This window comes from Anas acuta, chromosome 2, assembly GCF_963932015.1.
Source record: "Anas acuta chromosome 2, bAnaAcu1.1, whole genome shotgun sequence".
Lineage (NCBI taxonomy): Eukaryota > Metazoa > Chordata > Aves > Anseriformes > Anatidae > Anas > Anas acuta.
In genome coordinates, this window is record NC_088980.1 from 79,825,649 (window position 1) to 79,850,709 (window position 25,061).

A 25,061-nucleotide genomic window follows, 5' to 3' on the forward strand; every position below is an offset into this window, starting at 1 on the left:
GAGTGCTTGTCTTGATAGGGTAGCTCCCAATTACAACACCCTGTTTTCTGAGCCAGAGCTCTGGAATAAAACACTTTCTAAATAGCAAGAACTATCTATATAACTTACAGTAGGTATATTCAGTTCTTAGCTTATTTGGGGGGAAGAGGGACTAAAATATATCAGACATATATGGGCATTGCTTGTGACCACTTATATGCTGTTTGTTTTTTCTTTTGTAGATGATAGTTCTACTCCACCAGCACCGTTTGATCACCGGATTGTCTCAGCCAAAAGGGTGGGGATCAGCAGTTATTATAACGTCAACAAGAATGAAATCCTGGGAGGGTAAGTCAAGTGAACCCAATCAACACAAAAAGCAAGGCAAAAATTTACAGCCAGACACCCCAGGAGGTGAATGGAAGCAACATACCTCACTAGAGTCAAAGTCGTGAAAATCTAAGCTCTAACAGTACTTTAGAGAGGAATGAAAACGGGAGGCTGATTTTACTGTGTAAGTAAATTTTGGCTGAAGGTTTGGCACCACCAGACTTGGCTTGTATTTGGTGTTGTTCTAGGTCAGCCAGCTGCCCTCAGGCTCTGTGATGGTGCTCCTATGTTGCTGTAGTAGTTCACATTGCAGCCAGCAGAATGTAGAGACATGTAGGTTTCTCCCATCAGCACAGCCCATCCCTGAAAATACATGCATGTTTTCAGATAGATCCGAAAGCTAATCTGTCAGGCCATGTTGCTTGATGAGAGTTTCTTGACCTCTCATGATGACATAATTTAGTGTAGAGTGATATAATTTCTGATAGCAGCATGGTCTTAGCAGCTGCTAATGAAATCACATCCTTCCCTTGGAGTAGAATGATGACATGGAGAGAGGCACACTGTACACTTAAGTGAGTTATTATTCTTACAGTATGTATGGCTGTTAGCTTGCCTGGGATACCTCATAACATATTAAAAGCTTGTAGATGTAATGAAGCAAGTATTACTGAATCATAGAAATGGAATATCAGCTAAAACAGTGTGATTTTGGTGCACCTAAATGAGTAGTAACAAGTTTAATGTACACAACAAAATAGCAGTGATAGAGCAACTGAAATGGAGCTCATTAGGGAGAGGATCATTTCTGTTGTGTATAACCTAGTTTACATTCAGGACCAACACCAGCACCACTGGATGATTTTTTTTTTTCTTTTTTCCATAGAGGGCGATTTGGTCAAGTGCACAAATGTGAAGAAAAAGCAACAGGTCTCAAGTTAGCAGCCAAAATTATAAAAGCCAGAGGTGCTAAAGAGAAGGTTGGTAGAGTCTTTTTTCCCTAATGGATCCCACATTGCTCTTCAGCTACAGGTCTGACCTGCTTTGTAAACCTCATAGCCATCCGGGGCTTGCTTTCACAGGAAAGACATGCACAGCATCCTTTCCATGACAGCTGTGTCATTAATGGCATTCAAGGGTGGGATTTGTCTCAGCCATCTGTCTAAGGCATAGCTGTCTGTGGCCAAGCTGATCACTGAGAATCCCCTTATAGTCAGTGGAGAGATTGGCATCATTACAAAGCATGTAAAATAGCTGGGCTGAATGGAGGTACCAGTCTTTCTCCCCTGACTGCAAAGGGAGGTTTTGAGGACTGTCTTGGACATTTCTTACACATATTGATTTTTCATACCTACAGCTGGTTGAAACAAATCCTGTTTCACTTCTCTCTTTTCTTTATATATCTTTGAACACACCAGTTGCCCATCAGTGCTCTCCCTCTTTCTTTCCCCTTCCTTTTTCTCTTAATATATAATTGAAGCAGTCCCATGTTCAAGCTATGAGTTCAGTCCAGAGATATCTACCACTGCTGGAGCAATCAAAGGCAAACCCTGGGTATGGGTGCCATGAATGAAAACATGAAGATAATGTAGATGTTTGGTTCAAACTGATGATGTCCTGGTTCATGTAACTTTCTTAGAATAAAGGCTTCTGAAACAGTACTCATTATTTTTTACAGGATGAAGTGAAGAATGAAATAAGTGTCATGAACCAGCTGAATCATGTGAACCTCATACAGCTGTATGATGCCTTTGAATCCAAAAATGATATTGTCCTAGTAATGGAATAGTAAGTGTGTTCTTTTCTTTCCCTTTCTGTCTTTACCACTTTTGTTGGAATTATCTTTTTCCTTCTTACTTTCTCCTGATATTAGATATAAGACTTCTAACAGGGGAAAAGATATAAAAGATGTCCCCAGGAATAAAAAATAAAAATTCAAGAATTCAAGAAAAAGTTGTCCCATGGAACCATATATTCATTTTTTTCAACTGATGGTCCACACTACCGGTGCTTTAAAACCACTACCCCATTTAAAGAGCTGTTATATAGATTCACTTTAATTTCATGTGGTATTTTGTGTCAGCTAAGGAACAGACATCTCAGAATATCTCCAGTTCTCTGAGGCAGATGAAAAAACATCTTACAGTGAAGAGGAAACAACTGTACACATAGCAGATAATCTTTATATTGGGTCCCCAAAAGGATTAACCTGGCTTTTATGCTAGTTTATCAAGCTAATTGGGTTCAAAATTGCTGGCTTAAAGTCAAGATAAAAAGATGTTTCAAGGAAGCCAAAAAGAATGTAATTAAAACAATGAAATACATGGGAAAAGGTTAGAAGTCATATGATCTTGATTCTTCAGTATATTCTCATATACATGTAGTCCTATTAACTTGATCTACATGTTTAGCATAACAGCAAAGCTAAAAGTCTGTGTAGACATGAATCGGGAACCTGGAGACATTCTGAAATGTAATAAGACATTAAAAAGTTATTTTCACTGATTTTTGGTTGCTTCACACTGAGATTTTGGATCACGTTCCCCTTAAACTCTGAGGGAGAAGGCCAAGTATTTAAATGCAGATTGTCTAGCATATTGTCTTGTTCTTCCATGTGACTTCATTAATTCCACTGGTACAAAATTACACCCCAAGATGGCATATCTCAATGAATGGGAGACTGGGCTCTCAAGCCTTGAAGAAGCTTAGGACAATATGCATCAAAACCCAGTACTCATAAAGTTGAGATCAGAGTACAATTTCATATTGCAAACCTCCCTGACTGTGAATCATTAAAATAGTCAATTGTATAACTTATGTATTACTGTAACTAATGTAACATGGGTTTGTAACATAACTAATGTAACATATGTTACTGTAACTACTGTAACATGGGTTTGGATTTGGGTTTGGTCACCACTTCATTGTCTTTCTCTCATTAGTGTGGAAGGAGGAGAATTATTTGACAGAATTATTGATGAAAACTGCAATTTGACAGAGATGGATACTATTTCATTCATAAAACAGATCTGCGAGGGAATTCAGTACATGCACCAAATGTACATTCTTCATTTGGATCTAAAGGTAGAGAACTGACGTGTTTGTTTTGTGCAATGACAGCTGTAGAAATTCTCTTTCTTAAGGGTAGGCCATACAGCTTAGCAAATTCCCATGGCAGAAACAACAAAAGTCCTTATTCTGCTTTCCTTAAACTGGTGGGTATTTACTTTAACCACACTTTAATCATTAGTTAAATCCTTACTGGGGTAAGTAATTTAGATGAGAAATGTGGTCACATGTCATCAAGCCCTATAGCTCTTGAGTTTTCTACAGAATTAATTTACAGAAAGCCAGCAACTGGCTACAATATCTTGTTATTTTCAGTTTTGATATTTGGATCTCAAGATATTGTGTGACTATTACTTAATCCAGCTGCACAAGATCTCTGTCTTATGCATCAGCCATGGGAATTAACTGCATTTTTACCATGTAGAAGCTGAGACAAGAGTGAGTGGAGGGTTGTTCAAGGGTCATTTGTGGTCTGTGAATACCCAACATATCTTACTAAGGTCTATGCTGCACTGTTGTGGTCATGAAAAGGCATCAGTAGATAGCCAGCCTGAGGGAAAATACATTAAAATATATTTGCTAAAATGGAAGCAATAAAAAACAGTCAGTGGCTGATGGAACAGATATGGCATCTCTGTGTTGGACTTAACAATAGCTGCCAGTACAGCTGAAAGTCCAGAAAAGAGTAGCAGATTTTCCATCAGGAGCTTATTTAGTTTTGTGAACTACTTAACTGTATACACAAAATTTCCCCTTATTTCTTTCCAAAAATGAATTCACAATTGCATGTTCTTACACTGGTTGATTGCTAATGATTAACTGTCACCCCTCAGAAAGTATGTTGTAACTGTATTTTTCATTAAGCTGGACATTTAAGCTGCTTCTTTCCCTTAAACCAGGTTTTTATCAAATAAAAGACATGTTTCTTACCATTATTTAGTGCAGGAATAAAAGGGGATGATGTCTTAAGTTTTATGGCTTGTTATAAAGCCCCCTAATGATCCCTGAGCTTTACAAGAAAGCAAAAAGAAACAAAAAGTGCACAAGAGGGGTTTCTCATTGGTGGGATTTTTATTACAACCGCTGTTTTTGGCTTGTAATAACTGAGTTAACATAGTACATCTTTAATGTTGTTAGTGTTGATATTATAGTACTGGTTAAGCAAATGAGCAGATGTTTATTGGGATCTGCTTCAGTTGTTGATCAATGACCAGATTCACTTTTCTCTTTGTTTATAAACATACTGATAACTAGAAAATTTCACAAAATTCTTTGGGGCATGCTAATTATGTTCTTGGAGATGGCACAGTTTTAATATGAGGTCAAACTGCTGACATAAAGACATGTATACAGTCCAAGAAATTCTTCCCAGAGACCTCTCTTCTCATGAGTTTGAGGAAGAAAGCTTGAAATTGAAAGAAATTCATCCTGACCGTAATCATCTAGGACCTCAGAAAATATGGACATATGGTGTTTAAAAGTCCTACATGTAAAAAGAATTAGTAATGGTGACAAAGGTTAACTAATGTTTTAAGTGTTGAGGGCTGTTTTATTTCAAAGAGGACTCAAAGAGCAACAAGACAGAGTAGCTATAAAACTGCTGGCAGTGAATACAAGACTCTATTTCAGGTATTTACATTTCAAAGACAATTGGCCAAATTGTATTCTCAGTCCCTTCTATATGAATTTGGACAAATTCTAGGAAGCCAGTGGATTCTTGCCAGAGCATGAAGAACTACACTTGGCCATGTGAAAATCCAGAGGGATTTAACCTGTGAATCCCACCTTTTGCTATAATATCTAATGAAAATGTGAAGTTGATGTGGCTAGCATAACATACCAGTGTTCAATCAGTTACTGCCACAATATGCATGAACTCAGAAACATAAAGCTAAAAGATAATTGTAAAAGGTGTTGTTGTTTTGTTTTTGTTTTTAAATTACAGTGTCAGCTTAATTAGGTGTGTAAAACCACAGTGCCAGCATCCTGAAACCTCCCTTTGGAAGTCTGCGTTCTCTACCCCACTTCCCCTAATGACTTCTTTATCTGAACTGCTGCCTTATGTCAAATTGAACTGCCAAGGAGAAGAAGCAGTTACAAGGCACAGAACACCCAACCTCGACTGCTATGTGATAGCAGGGGGGTACCCATGCAGAGAAATCTGACCAAGGAGGAAAGCAAAAGATGCTTTTTTCATGCTACAGTTTGCTAAAAGCCCAATTTGTCATACTTGTTTCTCATTGAAGTGTTTCTGGTTTCTCTTGGCAGCCAGAGAATATCCTGTGTGTGAACCGAGCTGCAAATCAAATAAAAATTATCGATTTTGGATTGGCAAGAAGGTATGTGCATGTGCTCTTGCTAGTTGTAAATGAACTAGGAAACAGCTTAAAAAGTATCACATCTCTGCAACAACACATTTGACACACAATGGTCTCCTGCTGTTCCTGGGACAACGATCTTTTTATGTATGGATCTTTTAACTAGGGACATCTTTTAATATGGAATGTTTGAAGTTGAGTAAAAAAATTTTGTTCTGAAATCTTTTTTGGGTGAAAGGTTGAAAGATGTCTGATTCTGATCGAGCATGCACATATAAGTATATCGGAACAGCTGAAAAGGACAAAAAAAATGATGACTCTTGTCTGGTCTCCTGCCCCCAGTGTTATGAGGTTCTTCAAAAGAGAGTGTAAGAGGCCATCAAAGGCTGTTGCAATATAACCCATGCTGTATCACTTTCTAGTTTAAGAAGATACCAATACCTCAGTGAATAATTCACTGTCTAAAAATCCTAGGCCTATGATATGGGGAAGGTTCAAAAGGATGGTAACAGCCTCCCTGAGGAGTCCTTGAAATCTGAATTTCTTCCTTTATTATGCCATTTGTTTTTGTCCTGAAGTATGATATAAAGCTTGCAAACATTTTTTATTCTTATGTATGTTTACATTTATTATTACTTTGTACCTCTGTCTGTCCTTGGTTTCCTCCTGAATGTCCTGTATGCTTCCGAAATCCAACTGGACAACTTAAAACATAACTTTAGAGCTGTATTGATGTCCTTTGTTAATGTTTCCTCTGCCTAGATATAAACCCAGGGAAAAACTTCGAGTTAACTTTGGGACTCCAGAATTTCTTGCTCCTGAAGTTGTGAATTATGAGTTTGTCTCCTTTCCTACAGACATGTGGAGTGTAGGAGTCATTGCTTACATGCTGTAAGTAGGATTCAGTCTCTGCTTTGTATGCTGTTTCTAGGTTGAAGTGTGTCAGTCATCCAAATAGATTGTTATACTAGAAGACTGACAAAATTTGTAGACAGAATAGAAAATGTAGGCCTCTTTCCAAATTCCACATTCAGGAATCTCCCCCCTTTTTCAAGCACCACCAACTTTTCTTCTTTGTTCCATTGAGCATCTCTCTTGAGCAATTGGACATTACACTTTCAGAATAATGTAGACCTCTTGATAAACTTCCAGTAGGTGTGTACAAGAGTGGACAGTGGTCTGGAAAATGAAAGAATGTAATGAAAGAAAATAATGCTTGGTTTGTTGGGGAAAAAGGGTGATTATTTAAAAAATATAAGTAAAAGAGAAAGTGGGAATGGTCTGGAAACTTTCTTAGACAGTAGCATGCTGCAAGGTGGGCCAGGAGTAACAGAACAGACAGCACATCAAAGATTATGTACAGAAATGGGCAAAGAAGGATTTAACATAGTTCTTTTTACTTTAGCCTCAGTGGATTGTCTCCCTTTTTGGGTGATGATGACAATGAGACCCTCAACAATATTCTGGCCTGCAGCTGGGATTTTGAAGATGAGGAATTTCGAGGTGTTTCTGATCAGGCCAAAGATTTCATCTCGAAGCTTCTCATCAAGGAAAAATGGTATATAATCACTGTGTCTTTTATATATATATATATTTGTGTTCCATGCCATTATGCCACAGTCGTATAACTTATACTGACACACTGCAGAATTATCATGACTTATCAAAGTTTTTAATGTCCATGTAAAATACTATAATGCCACTTCATTGATGTTCATTATGACCATAAAGTACTCTGAAGTTACGTGAATGAGTTTTTGCTTTCATGTTATTGGTTTCATGGATTAGCTGCCATCTGGCATAAAGCATCCTGAAACGACAGTATTGCATGATGGCAGAACACAAGAGCTGTAGGAGACAATTGTTGGATTGTAATATTCTGGGAAAAACACTTACTAGCATTCTGGTTTTCCTTTAGCTGGAGAATAAGTGCAACTGCTGCCTTAAAACACCCCTGGTTATCAGACCACAAGCTCCACTGCAGACTCCAGGTCCCTAAATTTAAATATCCTTGTGCATTGTAGATCTGCTATTGCCTTCTCATGTTGCAATATCACTATTTGCTTTGACATTTTTCTCATTTTTTTTTTGAGTCTACCTTTCTGATGTATTTCTTGCTACTGTGAGCCATGTGTGTCCCTTTGTTTTTACTTAGCTGTTCTAATTTGCATGCTCACGCTTGCTTATCAGTTCTTGCATGGCTGGGAAGAAATATATCATCATGGGACTGGTGTGTGTGGCTGAGTGGATCCATTTCTTAGCAAAACAGGGTTGTTTAAATAATGGACACAGAATTACCATATGTTGAAATATGGTAATATGAGGAGTTTTTCAGCTGGGGATGATTCTGCTTACGTCTTTGAAAAGTCTTTCAGGCTGTCCTCAAGTCCCCTATGAGTGCTGTTAGATTTCACCCTAGCTCTTCGCAAGGGATACTTTTCCCAGTACAGCTTGGAACATCAGCCAGTGCATATCTTTGTATTTTAGCACCTTCTTGCCCTTTAAGTATAATCAGCTTAGTGGCAAGAAGAAATACAGCCATTGTTCACCCAAAAAATTCCTTTTGGCTGAGTTGGAGAATCTGTGTGATTTTAAATCATTTTGATTATTTCTCTCTTAAGTGGTCAGTAAGTATGGAAGATTCAGACTGTTGATGAGCTTGCTGTTGGCTGAGTCTAACTGAGTCCATGCTGTGGTTTAGTGGTTCAAGGGGGGATCATTTTGAACAGGTTCCTATTTATTCTTTTTTTTTTTTTTTTTTCAGTTTCAAGTGCAATATTCACTGTTCCTTTACAGGCAAAGCACATCTATGTTAAATAAAATGACCGCTGTAGTACCTAGGATTTATATGTCAAGGTGCCTTTTGAACTGCAGCCATCATTAAGAGTTAGTAAACCATCTTATTAATTTATACAATAATTTTATTAAAATAAGATCAAAGATTGCAAAGATAATAAAACAATAGTACTGCTGGTGAGGTGGTGTGAGTTTTAGGGAGGATGGACTGAGTAGTATCCTAACAGCTCTAACCTTGAGAGACATTCCTGTTACACAAAGTAAGGATAACTAGAAATAGGATGAAATGGGAAATACTAATAATCAAATAAATTGTTATCACTTTCATTGAAATTCAGTTATCTTGATAATGTCGCAGAACAACAATGCCCATAAGATTATTAGATTTATAAATGAGCATACACGGTAAAAATAAGAGAGTTTGTCACCTACTTTAGAGAATTTCATAGGATAGCATTCAACCCCTTCAGTTTTGCTCCAGTGAAGCTCTGATTGCTGCAACCTGGAGAATAGGTTGGCTTTCCAAATGCTGCAAAGACACGAGCTGCTCACCTGGTATGCTGCTTCCTATCACCAATTTTTGTATGGGAAAATCCTTCCCTCATAGAAACCTTGCAACTCATTTCATCCTTGTGGCTCCTCCCCTGGTGTTTTTCTGTTTGTACCTCTTGCACTTTCTAAACTAGCTTCACTAAGCATGCTGATGCTGCAGTGTTCTGCCCTTATATTAACTAGAGGTAAGATGGGACTGATCTTCAATGAATACTCTGTTAATGGCAACTATCTTTCTTTTTTGTTTTCCACTAGAAGAAGGCTAAAGGCACCTGTGTGTCCCAAGCACCCCCGGCTCCATAATCCCTCTAAAAGAGCTGCCAAACAGAAGGTTTGTATGGGGTCCCCAGTGTTTCTTCAGACGTAAATACCATAACCCCTGTGTGTAAGGGATCAGTGGGAGGCCGAAAACCTCTCACAGTCCTAACTGCACAGGCCAAAATATATTCACCACCACCATCCTCACTGTTGTTTGGAAAGCATTCAAAATATAAGCTGGCCCTATCACTTATACCAAGTCACAGCAATGTACAAAACCCCTCGTATATATGAAGCCATATGTGCTGCAAACCCTGGCCATTTTAGAGGGAATGAATGGTTATGCTCCCCCTGACTCTCATGGGGCAGGATTTCACCCAATAACTTCTCAGTGTTGAAAGCTTTCAGGTTTTCATGTTGTGGTTAGGAGTATGGTTTTAAAGGGGTAGAAATATGAAAAGTAATTACTTTTTAGCAAAAGCCTGGGCCAGACCCTCAGGGCAGTTCCAGTAACTGTACTGAAAGAAAAGTGAGGTGTCCCCGAAAAGAAGCTGCTCCACACTTTAGAGGACCCGATTCTGACAGGGCACTTCTCTGCTCTTTTGGTGTGTAGCAGTCAGAACAATCTTGACAGCATCTCTTTGACCTTTTTTTTTTTTTTTTTTTTTTTTTTTTTCTGGCTCCCTGTCCTTGCCTTTTCATCAACAAACTCTTAATCTGTGGTTCTCAGGCTGGCTTGGCTACCTCCCCCAGGGTGGCCAGCAAAGTTGCTCTCATGTTGTGTCTCTGGTCTTTGACCAAAGCGTGCTCACTCAGCCACTTCGAAATCCGGCTACCTCAGGCAGTGCGGTATCTCCATAAACCAGCACACCAATTCCCACAGCCCCTTTTTACAAACTACCACAGAAGGTGGGGCCTCTCTTGAAGGAGCTTGGGAACCACTCAGAGCTTCTGGGGGCATCTCTGGACAAGACTCGGTGGAGGGTCAAGATGCGAACAAGTCTGAGAACACACACACTGTAAAACCACTTCCTTTTAATCATGCGTCATGCGTAACAACCAGGATACCAAAATAAACGTGGTCCACTTCTCACCGCATGCAAGTTTTTAGTGCTGCCATCATCCACCATCCACTCAATAGGGCAGGAGATGTGGTGGGTTTTACTTGCAATGGGTTTGTCCAGAAACATCTAAAAAAGACAGATTATTGCGAGCGGTTGAAATTTTTGTTCTGTTTTGACTAAACATAGGATTAGCACAGATTTTATAATAGTGTGGTGTAGTCCCACACCAGTTATTTATCTTTAAATGAGTTATTTTAAGTATGTGAAGCTGCCTTTCCATGGTACACTGGGGGTCAGTGAAGGCTAAGGCTCTGTTCTTATCTCCTGCTTGCCCTGTGAAGCCCCATAACTTCCTGATGCGTAGTGTCCCTGCATCACCTTCTGCACTGGGAATGCACTGGGAATTAATAGCTCTCTGCGATCTTCAGCATTCATCCCTGCTTCACTGGTGCTGGGACAGGTTACACGAAGCTTTGGTCCAAACACTGGTGCACTTCTACAGAGTAAATTTCAAAACTGATTTTCCCAGTGTTTTGATCTGTGTTTGCCATTTCAAGCTGCTGTCTGCACAACAACCAAATGCTGAAAACTCTCCTGCTTTCAACAAGGAAGCACCATATTACACAAATTTCTACTGCAACCAAGATCATCTTTGAGATAAATTGTCTGTCCAGCGGCAGTCAAAATTATTTTTAAATAAAACTTTTATAATTTTGTAACGTAGTAACTTACCCATGATCTAACCAGCAGGAAAACTTGCTTTTGGCTTTTGCAGTATTTCCTCTGAGAGTGTTTTTCTATTTGGCGTTTATTTGAGCTTACTTAATGAGTGGACCTAAAGTCATAGCACTGTTTTGTTTTTAAAGAATCCCTTTAGCTATTTTTATCAGGCAAGTAGTGTGGTTGCCATATTTAACCCAAAATAATACACTCAAGTGCCAGCTGATTTAGGCCTGGCATCATAAATGCTTGCAGCGGTAACACAAATAAATGGAGAGGATTGCACCCTCCCTTTCCATGCTGGGATCTGTATGACAAGAGTGGCAAAAAAAAGCAGAGTAGCTACATTTCAAGGGAGACCTCCAGGACCTTTTCTCCCCTTAACAAAGAGGCCTTGTCTTTTTAAGGTGTCTTTTAATAAGGTGGCTGCAAGAACCCTTTGTGAGCAAGAAGCTTCAGCACTGCTTTCTTTTCCTTATGCACAAAGAAACCGCCATGTGGTTGTCCTAGAACGCTTAACCAAATAAAAAAGCACACTGCTGAATTAACTGGATTCTTGTTTTGTTTGTTTTGCAGAAAAGCTGCTGTGTGGTTACTGCTGCTAAGAGATTTGAAAATATCAGCAGTCTTGGTGCTTTACCCCCCTGCCATGACCGAGTCTTTTACTAAATGGACCAACAGCATTTTAGCTGCAGGATAAATCCCAGCATTGCTGAGCTGCTGCTTCTCTATTCAGCTCTCAAAAGAAGGAAAGTATTTCTCCAGTTTGAGGAAGGTGTCTCTTCTGGAGCACCACGTTCTCCATGTCTGGGAGTGCTACATTTGCTTGGTTTCACAAAAATCTTTTCTCTATCTTGCCTTCATGAGGGTCATTTAGTTTTCAAAGCTTGTTAGGATTCAAATTATCAGGTTAAATTGACTGTTTCTTCTCAGGCAGAAGGCAAATTGGCACTGTGTTATGTGTGTAGCCAAAAATGATTTGACACTGCAATCAAATAATAGGAAAAACAGACAAACAAACAAAGAGCCAATTTAAAGCTGCATTATGTAGATTTGAAGTTTGTTTTTCCTGTCATCCTAAAACGAGCTAAGGATTAGCTCAATGAAAGTTAAAGCCATGATAATGTACTGCCAATGGAAGTGAGAAATTAGGCTTTCCTTGCAGATAGGTGGATTTTCTGCAACCATGATGCATTTTAGGATTTTTTTTAGCCTGATGAATTGCTGTTCATTTTAAATACTCTTGTATTCATTCAACAAGAAAGAAAACAAGGCACTATTCACTCATACCCATGCAGGATCTTTTCTCCACTATGCAAGTGTAACTCAGAGCTGCTCCTCATAACCTCTGGTTTTCTAGTTTTCGTTTCTTATATTGCTACCAAGTCCTTCTGACTCCTAAGTAAGGAAAAAAATGGGAATCAAAACAGCTGAATTCTTTACCTGATATTGTTTGAGTATGGCTCTTCATTAAGTGAATCTGAATCTTACTGGCCTATGCTGCGAGGTTAAAATAAGAATTATTCCCTGCTGTATATGGCTTTCTCACTGCTTGGTTTCAGAACTACATACATGCAAAATATAGCAAGTATTTTATTCCGTGATGCTCACATATCGCAGTGCCTTAGGTTTTCTTTGATTAATCCAGTTCTGATCAAACTACATATTAACATAATAATATCTATATATTTATCTATACATTTCATACATATTTATATTTGAATTATGTCTTTTATTAAAGGGGATCAACATAAAGACAAAACTCAACAGCGTTATTCATCACTACCCAATGCATTGTTTTCATACCTTTGTCCTTTCTGAATAGCACTCATATGAAATAAAAGGGGCCCACTAATGGGACATCACATCACGACATCCTCTACAGCCAGTTTGATCCAATGCTTTAATGCCATTGTAGTAGATCTGTTGAGACTGCTTCTGTAAACAAACAGGGCTTTTTACAGCTGTGAAATCTAAGAAATAGACGTGTTGTAATAGTTGTTGCAAGTAGATGAGAACCATTACTACAATCACGCAACGTTTTACCATGTAACTATGATACCATGTAGAGCACTGCCACCTCAAAATCCTGATCTGTAGTCTTAACTGAAGTAAATGTTGACTAGTAGAAATGGAAGTCTCTCTGGGAAAGTTGCTCTTGAGCAGCCTCAAAGCAAGGAAACCAGAATATGACCTTGAGATAGAAACTAGTTTGCTTATTTTTAGTCACCATTCAAATTTCCATGTGCAAAATAAACAGAGAAGCTACCTTTCTGTTAGGGCTGGAATTCCCACTCCTGTCTGACTACCTTCAAAACAGTTAGCTTTTTGTGCAGTAAACAACTCAATGATCATACCAACATACAGCAGGCTAACTTTGGAATGACAAGATCTCATTGTGCACTTCAGTGCCAGTATTATAGGTTTGAATTTTGTTTTTCCTGTGGTGGACATTTACATGAGTATGAATAATTGCATGTCATTTTGACTCTTAGTAACTATACTAAAATAACAGTGTGACTATAGTCTTACCTGGTTTGTTGATCAGTTAAACTAAGAGAATTTATCATTTGTAGATCTGTGCAGCTGAGTTGTGATGCAGAGCTTCATGCCGTAAGGATCAGCCACACGTTAGGGCGCGTTGCACTGAGTCAGGCACTGATACTCCAGGAGTCTACTGGGGAACGTGGCCTCTTGCACACAGCCACAGAGATCATCTGTACAGCTCTCTGTCAGAAATACACACGTGTAAATTACTAGGGAGGGTGGACATATTTCACCTGCTTTGAGAGGGAAGGCCCTTTCAAAAGGCACAAATCAAGGAGGGACTACCTCTCTACTTCCTTGCTTGTGCAACTGGGCAGGGTGCTAATATTTTCGAGGGATTTAAATTCCACTGTCACTAACGTGGATAATGATGGTCACATTCTTGAGTCTTGTCTGTAAACTGCCCTACTGCTCCTGTAAGCAGGGATGAGACAGTTGGGGGTGGTTTGACTGCACAAGTGTCTACAGTGACTGATGTCCGGCACAAGCACAGGACTACAGGTGTCCAGCTGAGGAGGAAAAATCCCAAGCATACTTCTTGCTATTGCCCCAAAGACTCTAGATTTAAAGCATTATGTGCATAATGTGCATTATTAAGATCTTAAGTGTTGTTAAGGGTAAAAAACAATTACACTGCTGCATAATTATCATTACCATGTGTAGTGGTGTGCCTGAGAAAAGTTTCTCCAGAGATGCTTGTTTGTATCTTTGCTGACTGTAGCAGTTTAGTTAAATAATACTTGACACAGCTCCATTTTAGTGCCTTCCTAATTCTGTCTCGTTGCACTTTGAGCAGCATGCTGTTCTGTGTGTGTGTAAGTTTGTTGTTGATTGTTTTCCTTAAATATATTCTATAATGACTAATAACTAAAGACTGCTATAAGAAATTATTGTTTTGACACATCATTATTTATTTTCTACTAGGTAATAGTAAGTTGGTTAAGTTCTAATAAGTCAACTGCATCTATGTGTGTTTGCTTATTGTTCATTTTTGTTGCACATCGGTTTGAGAGACTTTATTTGGAAACTGTGAACTTCCGTGCCTGAGAGCGGGTTTAGGTGTGAAGGGCACTTTACATTAGCTGTAGTTACTGCATTCAGCGCTATAACCACAGACAGTCAGAGGCGGCTGCAGGTTCTGCAAGAATCACAAGGGAACAGAATGATCTGGAAACATCAGTTGTGTTGGAAGGGATAAAGTGCCAAGATGAAGTATTTGTTCTGCGTATGCCATTGTATTCTTCCAGATGTGCAAATTAGAGGTCATACCATTGGAACACAGTGATTTATATCAGGCGATGACTTGACCCCAAGTTTGCATACGGACTCAGTGCTAGGCTGCAGCAAGGAAAAGAACTTTCTGTTCACACAGGCAACTTCAACAACTACATTACACAGCAACCCTTCTGCAGGAATGACCTGTGGGAATTCACAGGGAGCTGAAGGCACTCTCTGGCTGCCAAGTTCTCCCATGGTCTTGGAGGTAACTTTACTTAGGGAAGCACAACTTAATTCGTGCAGCACTTGTGAGAATTAGAATGCTGTTATTCCTAATTCTGTAGATACAGCAGAGAGACTCGGCTAGATAAAACCTCAGAGTTTTGCTCAGGATATACTAGAGTAGTCTAACATTAGCATCAGAGTTATAAGCAAATTTGTTTCATTCAAGGTGGGATGCTAGTGGCTTTCCAACAATTTTTTACATGTTGAACAACCTGGAGGCGATGAAATGGGTAAAAACCTCTACCACATAAATATTTCCATACTATCAAATCCATATTTGTGCAAACCTGGAGCCAGTCACTCCCCTGAGTACCCTCATAGAGTAAGCAGCTGGCAATCTGTGACAGTCTGGTCTGGAGATTATAACAGAAGCTACGTTTTAATTTCTTTTTCATATTCCTTCTAATGACAGAAGTGGAATAAACTTAAAGCCTAAGCTAAACTCTTCTATAACTTGATTCCTATCAGGAATAACAGTGCAGCTCCACAGATTTAAACAAGGGAAGCGCTTGGTCCACATTTTGAGATACAAGTAGCACAAGAGCCCAGTTTAATCTCCCCTCCTCACCAAAAAATAAAAATATAAAAATAAGTTAAAAAAAAAAAAAAACACAACACTACTTTGCCCTAGTCCTCAGCAGTTAAAATACAAAGAACCTTACTTTTTAGCAGTTGAAGTAGTTCAGTGAAGATACATTTTTCTGCAGTGGTTAAATTGCTGTAGTAAGGGTCAAGATATTTTAGCATCTTCAGTTCAGTGCTGATATTACTGGCAGTGTCTTTCAGCAAAATGGTCCCCGCCAGCAAGTGTTCTGCTTCTTGCCACTGATGGGGGTTTGAAAACTGCCCATCCCCTTCCCCTGGCCTCACCAGTAAGCAGAGCATTTCTTAGCTTGTGGTGCCTTAATATAGGATAAGGATTGTAATTCTGCTTTGTGTCAAGCCCGCAGTGGTGATGAATGAGCACCGATGCTCCAAACTCCTTCCTGCTTTCGAGGAGGATGCTGCATTTTCACATCCTACTTCTATTGTCACTGATATATACTTGTCCTCATGTCTCATGTGAATAAAACTTAACACTGCATGAATCCATTTAGGGACATTAGACTCTTTCACCTTCCATGAAGGCTTAATAGCTGAACAACTAACTACCTGTTTCAAGTATTAGATGAAGACTGGTAGATATAATGCTTTGTAAATATGGTGTTTAGCTATGTCAGTAGAGTTAGCAATCACATTTTGGTGTGGCAGAACTAATGTTTGTGTACCCCACAGCAACTTCTCTTAGATGACAGGCGTATGAGAACTAAATCACAAAGCATGTGGATTTTCATGTACCGTATCGTTTTCCTTGCACATCTGGTTTTGTAGATTAACTCATGTATCTCTGGTACGTGTTCTTTTGTGAAAAACATAAAGCAACCTTGTAAACAGATGACAGGAATAAATGCTGATTTTGTTTACTCCATGGTTTTTGTTTATTGTATTTAATGTGCCTGTCATTTATGCTAGTAAGTAATAGAAAGAAACAGTGACTTTTTGCCAGGTACTGGCTATGAAGGTCTCTAGGTACACAAAGAAAGAGTAATTTCCATTGAAACAAATGCAGATACCTAAGCCAAAGGTCTGCTCAGGCTCACAGCTTGTACTTTACTTACCCCTTGTAGCAAAGCCACTGCTCTCTCTGCAAATCACTAGGGCTTGGCGTAAACTTGGACAAAATCTTGCTGCATGTCCTCAGATCAGATCAGTGGAGAGGAAAGAAGAAATTTCTAGTGCTCGTTCATTCAATGCAGCTGATGCCAGTCTCTTCTCCCTAAATAGTCACACTTTGGACTGTTGGCTAGCTATTCAGTATTGCTGTCCAAGGAACACACTTGTGCAATGTCCTAGCTCACTGACTAATAAAACAGCCTGAAATCAAACGGATGCTTCCTGCAGTGTTAAATTAACCTCAAATTGGACTATCTAGTTAAAAAAAAATAAATAAGAAATGTTATAGGATGAGAAAGCAGGAAGCAACCTCACACTGGCACTGGGCTATATTCAGTAGGCAGCACTTTTCCTCCAAGGCTTATGCACAGCTCTGGTTGCAACACTTGAGACATTTACCATGCTTTAAGACTTGAGGACTGGCTTTGATTTCTTACAGTAGAAGTCCCGCTTAATTTCAAGCTTTCCAGGTATAAGATCTAAGCATGCAACAGGACACCCCCTGGTTAATTTATAAGTTAAATTGACCAAAGAGTTACCCCCATCCCTGGGGGAGCGCCACACTCCTCACCAACACAGAGCAAAGCCAGCACAACCCAGCTGGTAGATCCTGGGGCTGGAGGGAGCAAAGAGCCCAGGAAACAATTTTCTGAGAGCTGAGTGCAGGACACACAGCTGTTGCCTCTCACCACCAGCTCGATGCAGCCCTGAGACCACCGATCCTACCAACTTGTGTTTGGTAGCCTCATTCTCAGCGTGTCCTATGCAAGGAGGCGAGAGATTGCTCTTACAAGTGAGGCTGTGAGGCCTTTGCACAAAGGCTCTGTCCTCCCTTTCTCCTGAAAAAGTGTTCTAACAGTCCTTAATGTTATCTGTAACACTCTGTTATTTGGGATTATTGAGGTGCTGCACCCATGTTTGCTCTTCATTTGCTTTTCTGAAGCCAGTCACTTGTTTCTTTTAGTTTTAAATGCTTTTGACCCTCATGGAGGAGTTTTTTTTTTCCTTGAAAATATTAGCATCTGGGCTTTATAGCTGATGAGGAAGACTTTGCCGTAGTACCTCAGTCATCTCAACAGCTCCTGCTAAATACATGCCACTGGCAAAAGTAAAATAATGGGGATAAAATAACACTCGGCTCCCTATATGTGTCTGTAAAGCAACTCCACACTTTTAAAATGTGTTCGCTAAGTGCATGTGGTTAAAAATATGTTGACTACAGGAAAAAAAGTCCAACAAGGGACATTCATAATTCTTCATTAATTAATAGTCAACCCTTTTTCTCCCCCAATTATTTCAAACACCTGCTCACAGTAAATTTCCTTTGCAATTTTTTAATGCTACTTTAATATTACCCAGGACTTGGAAACATACACTGAGCTTCTCTTAGTTTTAATTATTTTCAAATTAATTTTAATTTTCTGAATATTTTCAGTCCTGCCCATTTGTTCAATAAAACTGAATTTTAATTTTATTTTTTTTATTTATTTTTTTTCTTAAAGGCCTCCTAAAGTTTCCAGAGACCGCTTTTATGGGCTGTTTTAATGAAAGGTTTTGGAAAGGGACTGGAGGCTTCCAAATTCCTCTCTTGAAGACTCCTCATCCAAAAAGAAGGGAAGGAAAAAAAAAATCACTTCACCCAGGGTGACTCACTTTTCTTGCCCACGGCAGGTACTCATTTGGGAGCTAATCCATCACGCACTAAGGGAGATGTGGGTCCCTTGGTTCTTGGTGACTTTGGTGAGAGGCGAGGACACAAGGATCCAGCTCTCACAGCTCCAGGTGATGCTGTCTCAGGGCTGGATGTGCAGAGTGCCTCTCATCATGGTCATGAAAAAAAAAAAAAGGACACAGAAACAACCTTTGACATCCTAAGATCAGAAGCAGGTTATTTTCTACCCTTAAATACCGCGAGCAGTTATAAGGAAATAAACACAAGCCAAATAGCACTGGTGTGAACCAGGGAACATGTGGACTGTCCTCCCCTCAGTGCTGCTCCTTGCCTCTGCTGTGCTCCTATTTTATCCTCAGGTGCTGAGCTGCCTGGCCCAAAGCCTCCTGACCTGCACCCGTCCCCACTGGGTACACGAGGAACATGCTCACTGCCACCAAAAATCAGATGTGAAGCAATCTTCAGGGCATAGCTGATTCTTATCCAGATCAGAAAGAGGAAGGGAAGGTGAACCTTGTCCTTTCCCAGACTCATTCACCCCTCATCAGATAACTTAAATGCACCTCATCTCTTTGCTTTAGGTGTCCAGTCATTGTTTCATAAACTCCTCTTTGGCTATCTCCATAACGTACGTAGGTGCGACATCTGACCGCTGAAAACAGGTCATGGCAAATGATGTTCGAGGGTGATCTTGGTCCTTCAGAAACAAAACTGGGTCTGCAGAGAGGATACCAAAACACCTCACTTAAAGTGAAGCAAATTCTTTAAATATACCAATTCTATCTTGGACTGTGTAGGCTCAGGGGCTGGAGATGGCTTAGATATACATGGCAGGGTCAGGGTCTTGCCTCACTAAAATGTGTTATGGTTGCTGTCCTCCACACTGGTCACTGTTCAGTGTGTAAGCATGCAGCTAGCTTGATTTCCTTGCATATCAGCGAGATGGATCCTGAGCATGATGCCTTCCTGAGCTGTGGCCAAAATCAGCAGCCGGCCAGGACCACTGGGGTGGAGCTGGGAGCAATGTGAAGGTGATGTCCCCACGGGGAGCATCCCAAGAGGCGATGCTCAGGTACCTGCCCCAGGGCCAGGCAGCTGATGCTGAGCAAGGATGCCGCTTGAGACACCTTGCTGCAAACGGCTGCTGTGGCCGCGAGAGGTCAGCATTGTTGTTTCTTAGTCAATAAAACGGTCCCTCCGATCTCTTTATTGAGGGACTCCCTTGGAAAGTCAAGCTGTATCCAGGCCTGCCCACGCTGGCTGGGGTGCGCAGTGCTGTGGCACCCCCAAGCCCCACTAAGGGACCACCTCGCCAGCCATCCATGCAGAGATGGGTGGCCTTTGAAACCCCTCCGAGTGATACAACACTTTATTTTCAGGCACTGCACTAAATACAGGTTTTAACCTGTATTTACACAATGTAGAAGGACCTAGGGAAGTGCCTGGGGTACGATACCAGAAAGGGCTCAGAGGGGCTGTGCAACATGGAGACTGGCGAAGGCAAATGTGGGGAACCAATGGAGGAGCCAGGAGAGCTTTTTGCTTACTGCTGTTTCATACCACTCTCACTTTAGCCACAGCGCTACCTTAGCTCCTCTGCAGAACGGGAACAGCAGACAGATCTGATTTAGGATTTGCATATAAATCAGCTGACATAAGTGGAAAAGCATGAAGAAACGTGCACACCCCTCTCATAAACAGAGAGCTCTCCACCATATGGTCCGTACATCGAGAGAGATATTAAATGAGATACTAAATGAGATATTAAATCCATTGAGTGAGATGTCAACCACTATTCTACTGGCTTAAATGGGAAGTGAGAGCATTTGGCAACAACTAGGACTGGTTCTTTATGTAGTTAAACACCTATTCTGTCTTTGCTCTGTGCACAGAAATCCTGTGGTTGTCCTGAGGAAAAGGACAAGAGCAGAGGTCTCAAGTTCCATGTGTTATCTCTTCCTCTGTTTCTATAAAAGCTAAATGAACATAACTGAAGTAGAAACAGAAATTATATGATCTGAGAATACTTCTCTGATGGCTATGTCTGCTGTTCAGTACACAAAATAACATAAGAACTCATGCAATTGCTTTTTAAACTTTTTTTTTTTTTTTTTTTTTTTTTACATTAAAAAAATACATCTTATGTCTTCTGCTTTTTTTTTTTTTTTTTTTTTTTTTTTTTTTTTTTTCTTTCACCTTCTAGCCTTTGGGTCTTGCCTTACATTTGCCAGGTTGAACAAATCCCTACTAGCAAGCATTTTCTCCTCACTTATGTGCTTCTAGACTGACCAAGCCATTCATTACCTTTTCTTTAAGATAATTCTATTTCCCTTTTTCACTATGTTTGCTTTCTGATGCCATTCTTAAACTGCAGACACCGTAATACAACACGGCATGCCATTATCTGTCACCTCCGTGTCAGGTGTAATAGAAGCATGAGGTCCTTCGTATTTATTCCCCGTCTGCCCGTTTCTGTGCTCCTGGTTGCCATTAGCCTCGCTGTTCATCAGGTCAATAACTTAGAGCAAAGACCTGCAAGTTCCTAGTGCTTGGCTTTCACCACTTGCCAGGACACAAGTTCCCAGTCCTCCAGCAGACCTGCATTCCTTTGGCACTTGGCTAACAACATCGGTGGGTAGGTGGTAGTCCCTGGGCTCCCGAAAATAAATGCTGTTTTTCCACAAGTGGCCCTGCCTTCTCTCCATGTACCAGGTGCAGAACCCATAAGACAGCAGTGTCTCAAGTCAGTCCAAGGGTTTTCACCCCAGTCCCTGGTGGCTGGAGCTCTATATCCTTTTGATCAAAGTTTAAATTCCAAAGAAAGAAGTGGCATCAACAGAGAAGACTTGTTATGGAAATGTTGCATAAATAAAGAAAGGCTCTGTTTGTGGGGGTCAAGGGGAGGAAAACATCCACAGCAAGTATGCCAGTGAGCTAGGAAGTAATCCAGGCTTAAGAAAAGTCAGAAAACTGGCTCACTGTAAGCTCACAATATTGATGGTTGTAGGAGTGAGGAAATCTAGCAGTATTACATTTGCCAGTGAGGAAAAAGTACTTTTGAGAGTTTAGCGGAATGTTTGAATGTAAGTTGAAGAAATGAGAACAAATTCATCTGCTTCATTGCTTAATTGCATTGCACCTTTACTACTACTGCTGTAGTATGATGATGTCCAGGGGTCCTGCTCTGAGATTATTTTGCTTTTCCATCTCATGACTGAGAGAGTCCCTCACCCGCACACTTTGCAGCCCAAGCAGACAAGCAAGCTGAAGACAGGGGAGAGAACAGAGGTGCAAAGTGGCTTGGCCAGTCTGCTCCCATTCCAGCCCTGCTCACACGCTGCTCCCCTTGTCTAAACAAGCTGCATTCCCAGCTGCTGGCCACCACCCACCCCTACCACCAGCAAGCCCCTGCCACCCAGGTGTGCTGCTTCACCACTCGTGTGAGCGCTCCCCAGCCTTTCCCAAGCAAAAACAGAGCTCAGGCAGTAGATCATTGCTAACCCAGCTCATGCTGACAGAGAGCAGCTAATAAACACTCACAAATGCAGCTCTGGCAGCAGCTCTGGCAGAGGGAAGATGATGAACAGCCAGGGGTGGGATGAAGCTTCTCATGTCCACAGCCAGCTCGGCTGCAGCCTGGTGGACCAGCGAGCACGTTCTGTGGAAGAGCTTCAACTCCAGCTCCTGGTGCTTACCCCAGCTGCAGCTCCTGCTGCCTGCACAATTCTCTGGCATGGGCAAAGAATGTGGCTAGGTCACCTGAAAACAAGTGGGTGATTCACTGGGGACATGAATGTGAGTACCAGCAGCTCAGCTGGCCATCGACAAATCTATTGGTCATCCAGAGGATAAAATGGGTAAAGGAGGGGGGGAAAACTGCAGAAAATAGTTTGTTACAAATAGGCAAAATCAGGCAGCAGAAGGTGGAGGACACAGTCCTACTCACTCTCTGCTTCCTGCTGTGGTGAGCACCTCTGAAGGCAAGGCAACGTTACAGGGGATTTGGCTAGACAGGGTCGGGGGCCTTGGTTGTGCTGGTTTGTGGGGAAGGCTCTCACCACAGCCCAGTGAGAGGTCAAACACCAGCCTGATTCTCCTGTCAACCCCAACCCTGTGTTCATATATTTGCATTTAAATGGGAAAAGCTCCACGCTGTATGGCATGTGCTGACACCAACTTTCACATTCAGCTGTCACGGGGTGCCTAACCAGCATAGGCACGAGGGATGGGCAATCTCAAAAGAGGGCCACAGTGAGATGGGCAGCATCTTCTCTCTCTGCTACCACCTGAACCGCAGGAATAAGGAAGAGGCCGAAAGTGCTGGCAAAGCAGATGGAGGGAGGCCTTAATTTCTTGAGCAAACTCCTGAGTGGTAGCATACTCCACGTAAAGGCAGCACTGTTAATTTTGAGCATCAAAGCTTCAACACCTTCCAAAATCCTGAGAGTGGCTTAAAGATGCTGAGACTTCTTAAAAAAAATAAAGTATAAGTCAATTTCTTTTTATTTTCCTTTGGGTTTTGGAGTCTTTGGGGGAGAATTTTCTTCCTCTTTGTTGTAAAAATAAAGGTTTACCTTTTACTCTGAATGAATGCAGAGAGCCTTCTGGAATCCCTTGATTCCAGCTTCTGGCTCTTTAAGGGAAACACCAAAAGTCATTAAGATGTGCAATTAAATCATGACCGTGGCTAACACAGCAAATATAAATGCAAACCCTGCCCTAGAGAACAAAGACCCATTCATTCTGCCTAAATTGGTTTTGAGACTTGCTTGCTGCTTCTTTTTTTTTTTTTTTTCCCCCGTCCTTATTTCTTCAGAACGCTGGGGAACTTTCTTGGCTTGCGCCACATCCTGGATAGTTAGAAAAGCCCATGCTCAGCAGCCTGAGTCCGCCTTGCCTCCTGTCTGCCACCCCTCTAGAAAAGTGAGGCTACGGGCAAACGTCAGCAGAGAGGGAGCAAAAATAAAGAGCCTTGATAACCGACGTAAAGTGGCCATTGTGCAACTACGAACGATAGGGGTAGAAATATAGGAGCTGGAAATGTCAAAAGGCAGCTGAGGTTGCATTTCTTATTGGAAGTAATAGGTGAGGGAAGATCAGTCGTCGGCAGGCACTCTTACTTCATACATCGAGAAGGATTTGCCAGCAAAGGATATTAATGACCTGAGAGTGAATTGCAAGTCCACAAGGGAAATCTGAACTGAAAATGGAAAAGACAGAAAGCTAGGCAGGGGGATTTGTATTGGGTTAAAGTGTCAACATTTAGAGATGGATGGATAACTGTAGCTCAGACTAGGAGAAAAAAACAAAACAAAGAAAAAAAAAGAAAGAGAAAGAAAGAAAGAAAGAAAGAAAGAAAGAAAGAAAGAAAGAAAGAAAGAAAGAAAGAAAGAAAGAAAGAAAGAAAGAAAGAAAGAAAGAAAGAAGAAGAAAAAAAAACACCTCTCAACAAAGAACCCAAAATAAACAGCAAACCACAACACCAGTGTCACCCTTTACCCCAAATTTAAGGCTCTGCCAGCTTGACCTTTTTTGCTTGGTTATGAATGTGCAACAGAATTGGCTCGAAGGTTAAAAGTGGCAGTACACAAAGGGACAAATTGTCTCTGCCACCTTTCAAAAACTGTTTTTGTCCCTTCTCTACATTTCCCCCCATCCCTCCTTTTTCCTAACTCTTGAAAGTCAGTTTCATCTCTCTGGTATTCAGTGAGATTTCCCTGCCCCACCACCTGTTTCCAGATGAAGGAAATTCAGAAGGTAGTGCGTCGAAAGGGGCTGTTGGCCAGGTATGTGGAAGGGTGAAATCCTTGGGGATGTGTTTTTTTGGAGACCACAGTATGTACTGGAGCACTCTGTTTTATAGTCCTATCTCTGTTCCTGTCATGAATATATATTACAAGACGTAATCTGTGAAAAACATCTCCCATATTTTTCACTCAACAAAAGTTCTCTATTTAAACAGGAGGACCACACATTTGAGATATTATGCTCATGCTGCAATTTACAGGATGGACTTGGGCTTTTTTTTTCTCCCCCTTCTTAGGAATCATTTAAGTTCCAGGCATTTCCACGACTATTTATGCCCTTTAATTCCTGCAAACTGGCTGAGTGCCTTGGATTTGTCTTCCTCTTTCTGCAATGAGGCATGGTCCGCTCGGGCCCTGTAGCTTGCTAATGCAAAAAGTGGCCATGTGTGAGCCAGAAGAGGGGCCATGGGGGGGACCAGGGGGTCCGTGCTCCCGGCACGGGGCAGGTCATGGGAGGGCCCTGCCTGGGGTTTCACGAGCCTCTCATGAGGAGACAGTTGAGTGCCGGTCCAAGGAACAACATAAAACTGGCACAAAAATCCGTTTTCTTTCAAGCTACAGGGTTTTTCAATCAACTACAGGTTTTAGCTGCAAGTTGTGAAATTTGGCTGCTGCTTAGGTTTAATTTATTAACAGTTTAATCCAAACTTACAGAAGATTAGCCAAATTTGTTACTGTGCATGGCCAAACTAGAAATTGGTCCTAGTTTCACCGGAGATAGAGATTCTTTATA

General features: G+C 40.9%; 1 protein-coding gene across 4 annotated transcripts in view; it reads left to right on the forward strand.

Annotated features, from left to right (window-relative positions):
- MYLK4 (myosin light chain kinase family member 4) overlaps positions 1 to 16,599 on the forward strand; it is a 79,955-nt gene extending 63,356 nt beyond the window's left edge. For 3 of the 4 annotated variants that reach the window (XM_068670933.1, XM_068670934.1, XM_068670931.1), the window contains 10 exons: positions 222 to 327; positions 1,196 to 1,289; positions 1,988 to 2,097; positions 3,252 to 3,393; positions 5,647 to 5,717; positions 6,459 to 6,587; positions 7,102 to 7,254; positions 7,615 to 7,687; positions 9,300 to 9,375; positions 11,663 to 16,599. In XM_068670933.1, the coding sequence (XP_068527034.1) occupies positions 222 to 327; positions 1,196 to 1,289; positions 1,988 to 2,097; positions 3,252 to 3,393; positions 5,647 to 5,717; positions 6,459 to 6,587; positions 7,102 to 7,254; positions 7,615 to 7,687; positions 9,300 to 9,347 (926 nt within the window). In that variant the 3' untranslated portion in view covers positions 9,348 to 9,375; positions 11,663 to 16,599. The remainder of the gene's footprint in view (positions 1 to 221; positions 328 to 1,195; positions 1,290 to 1,987; positions 2,098 to 3,251; positions 3,394 to 5,646; positions 5,718 to 6,458; positions 6,588 to 7,101; positions 7,255 to 7,614; positions 7,688 to 9,299; positions 9,376 to 11,662) is intronic. The other variant, XM_068670932.1, reaches the window with a different exon arrangement.
- Positions 16,600 to 25,061: the final 8,462 nt, after the last annotated feature.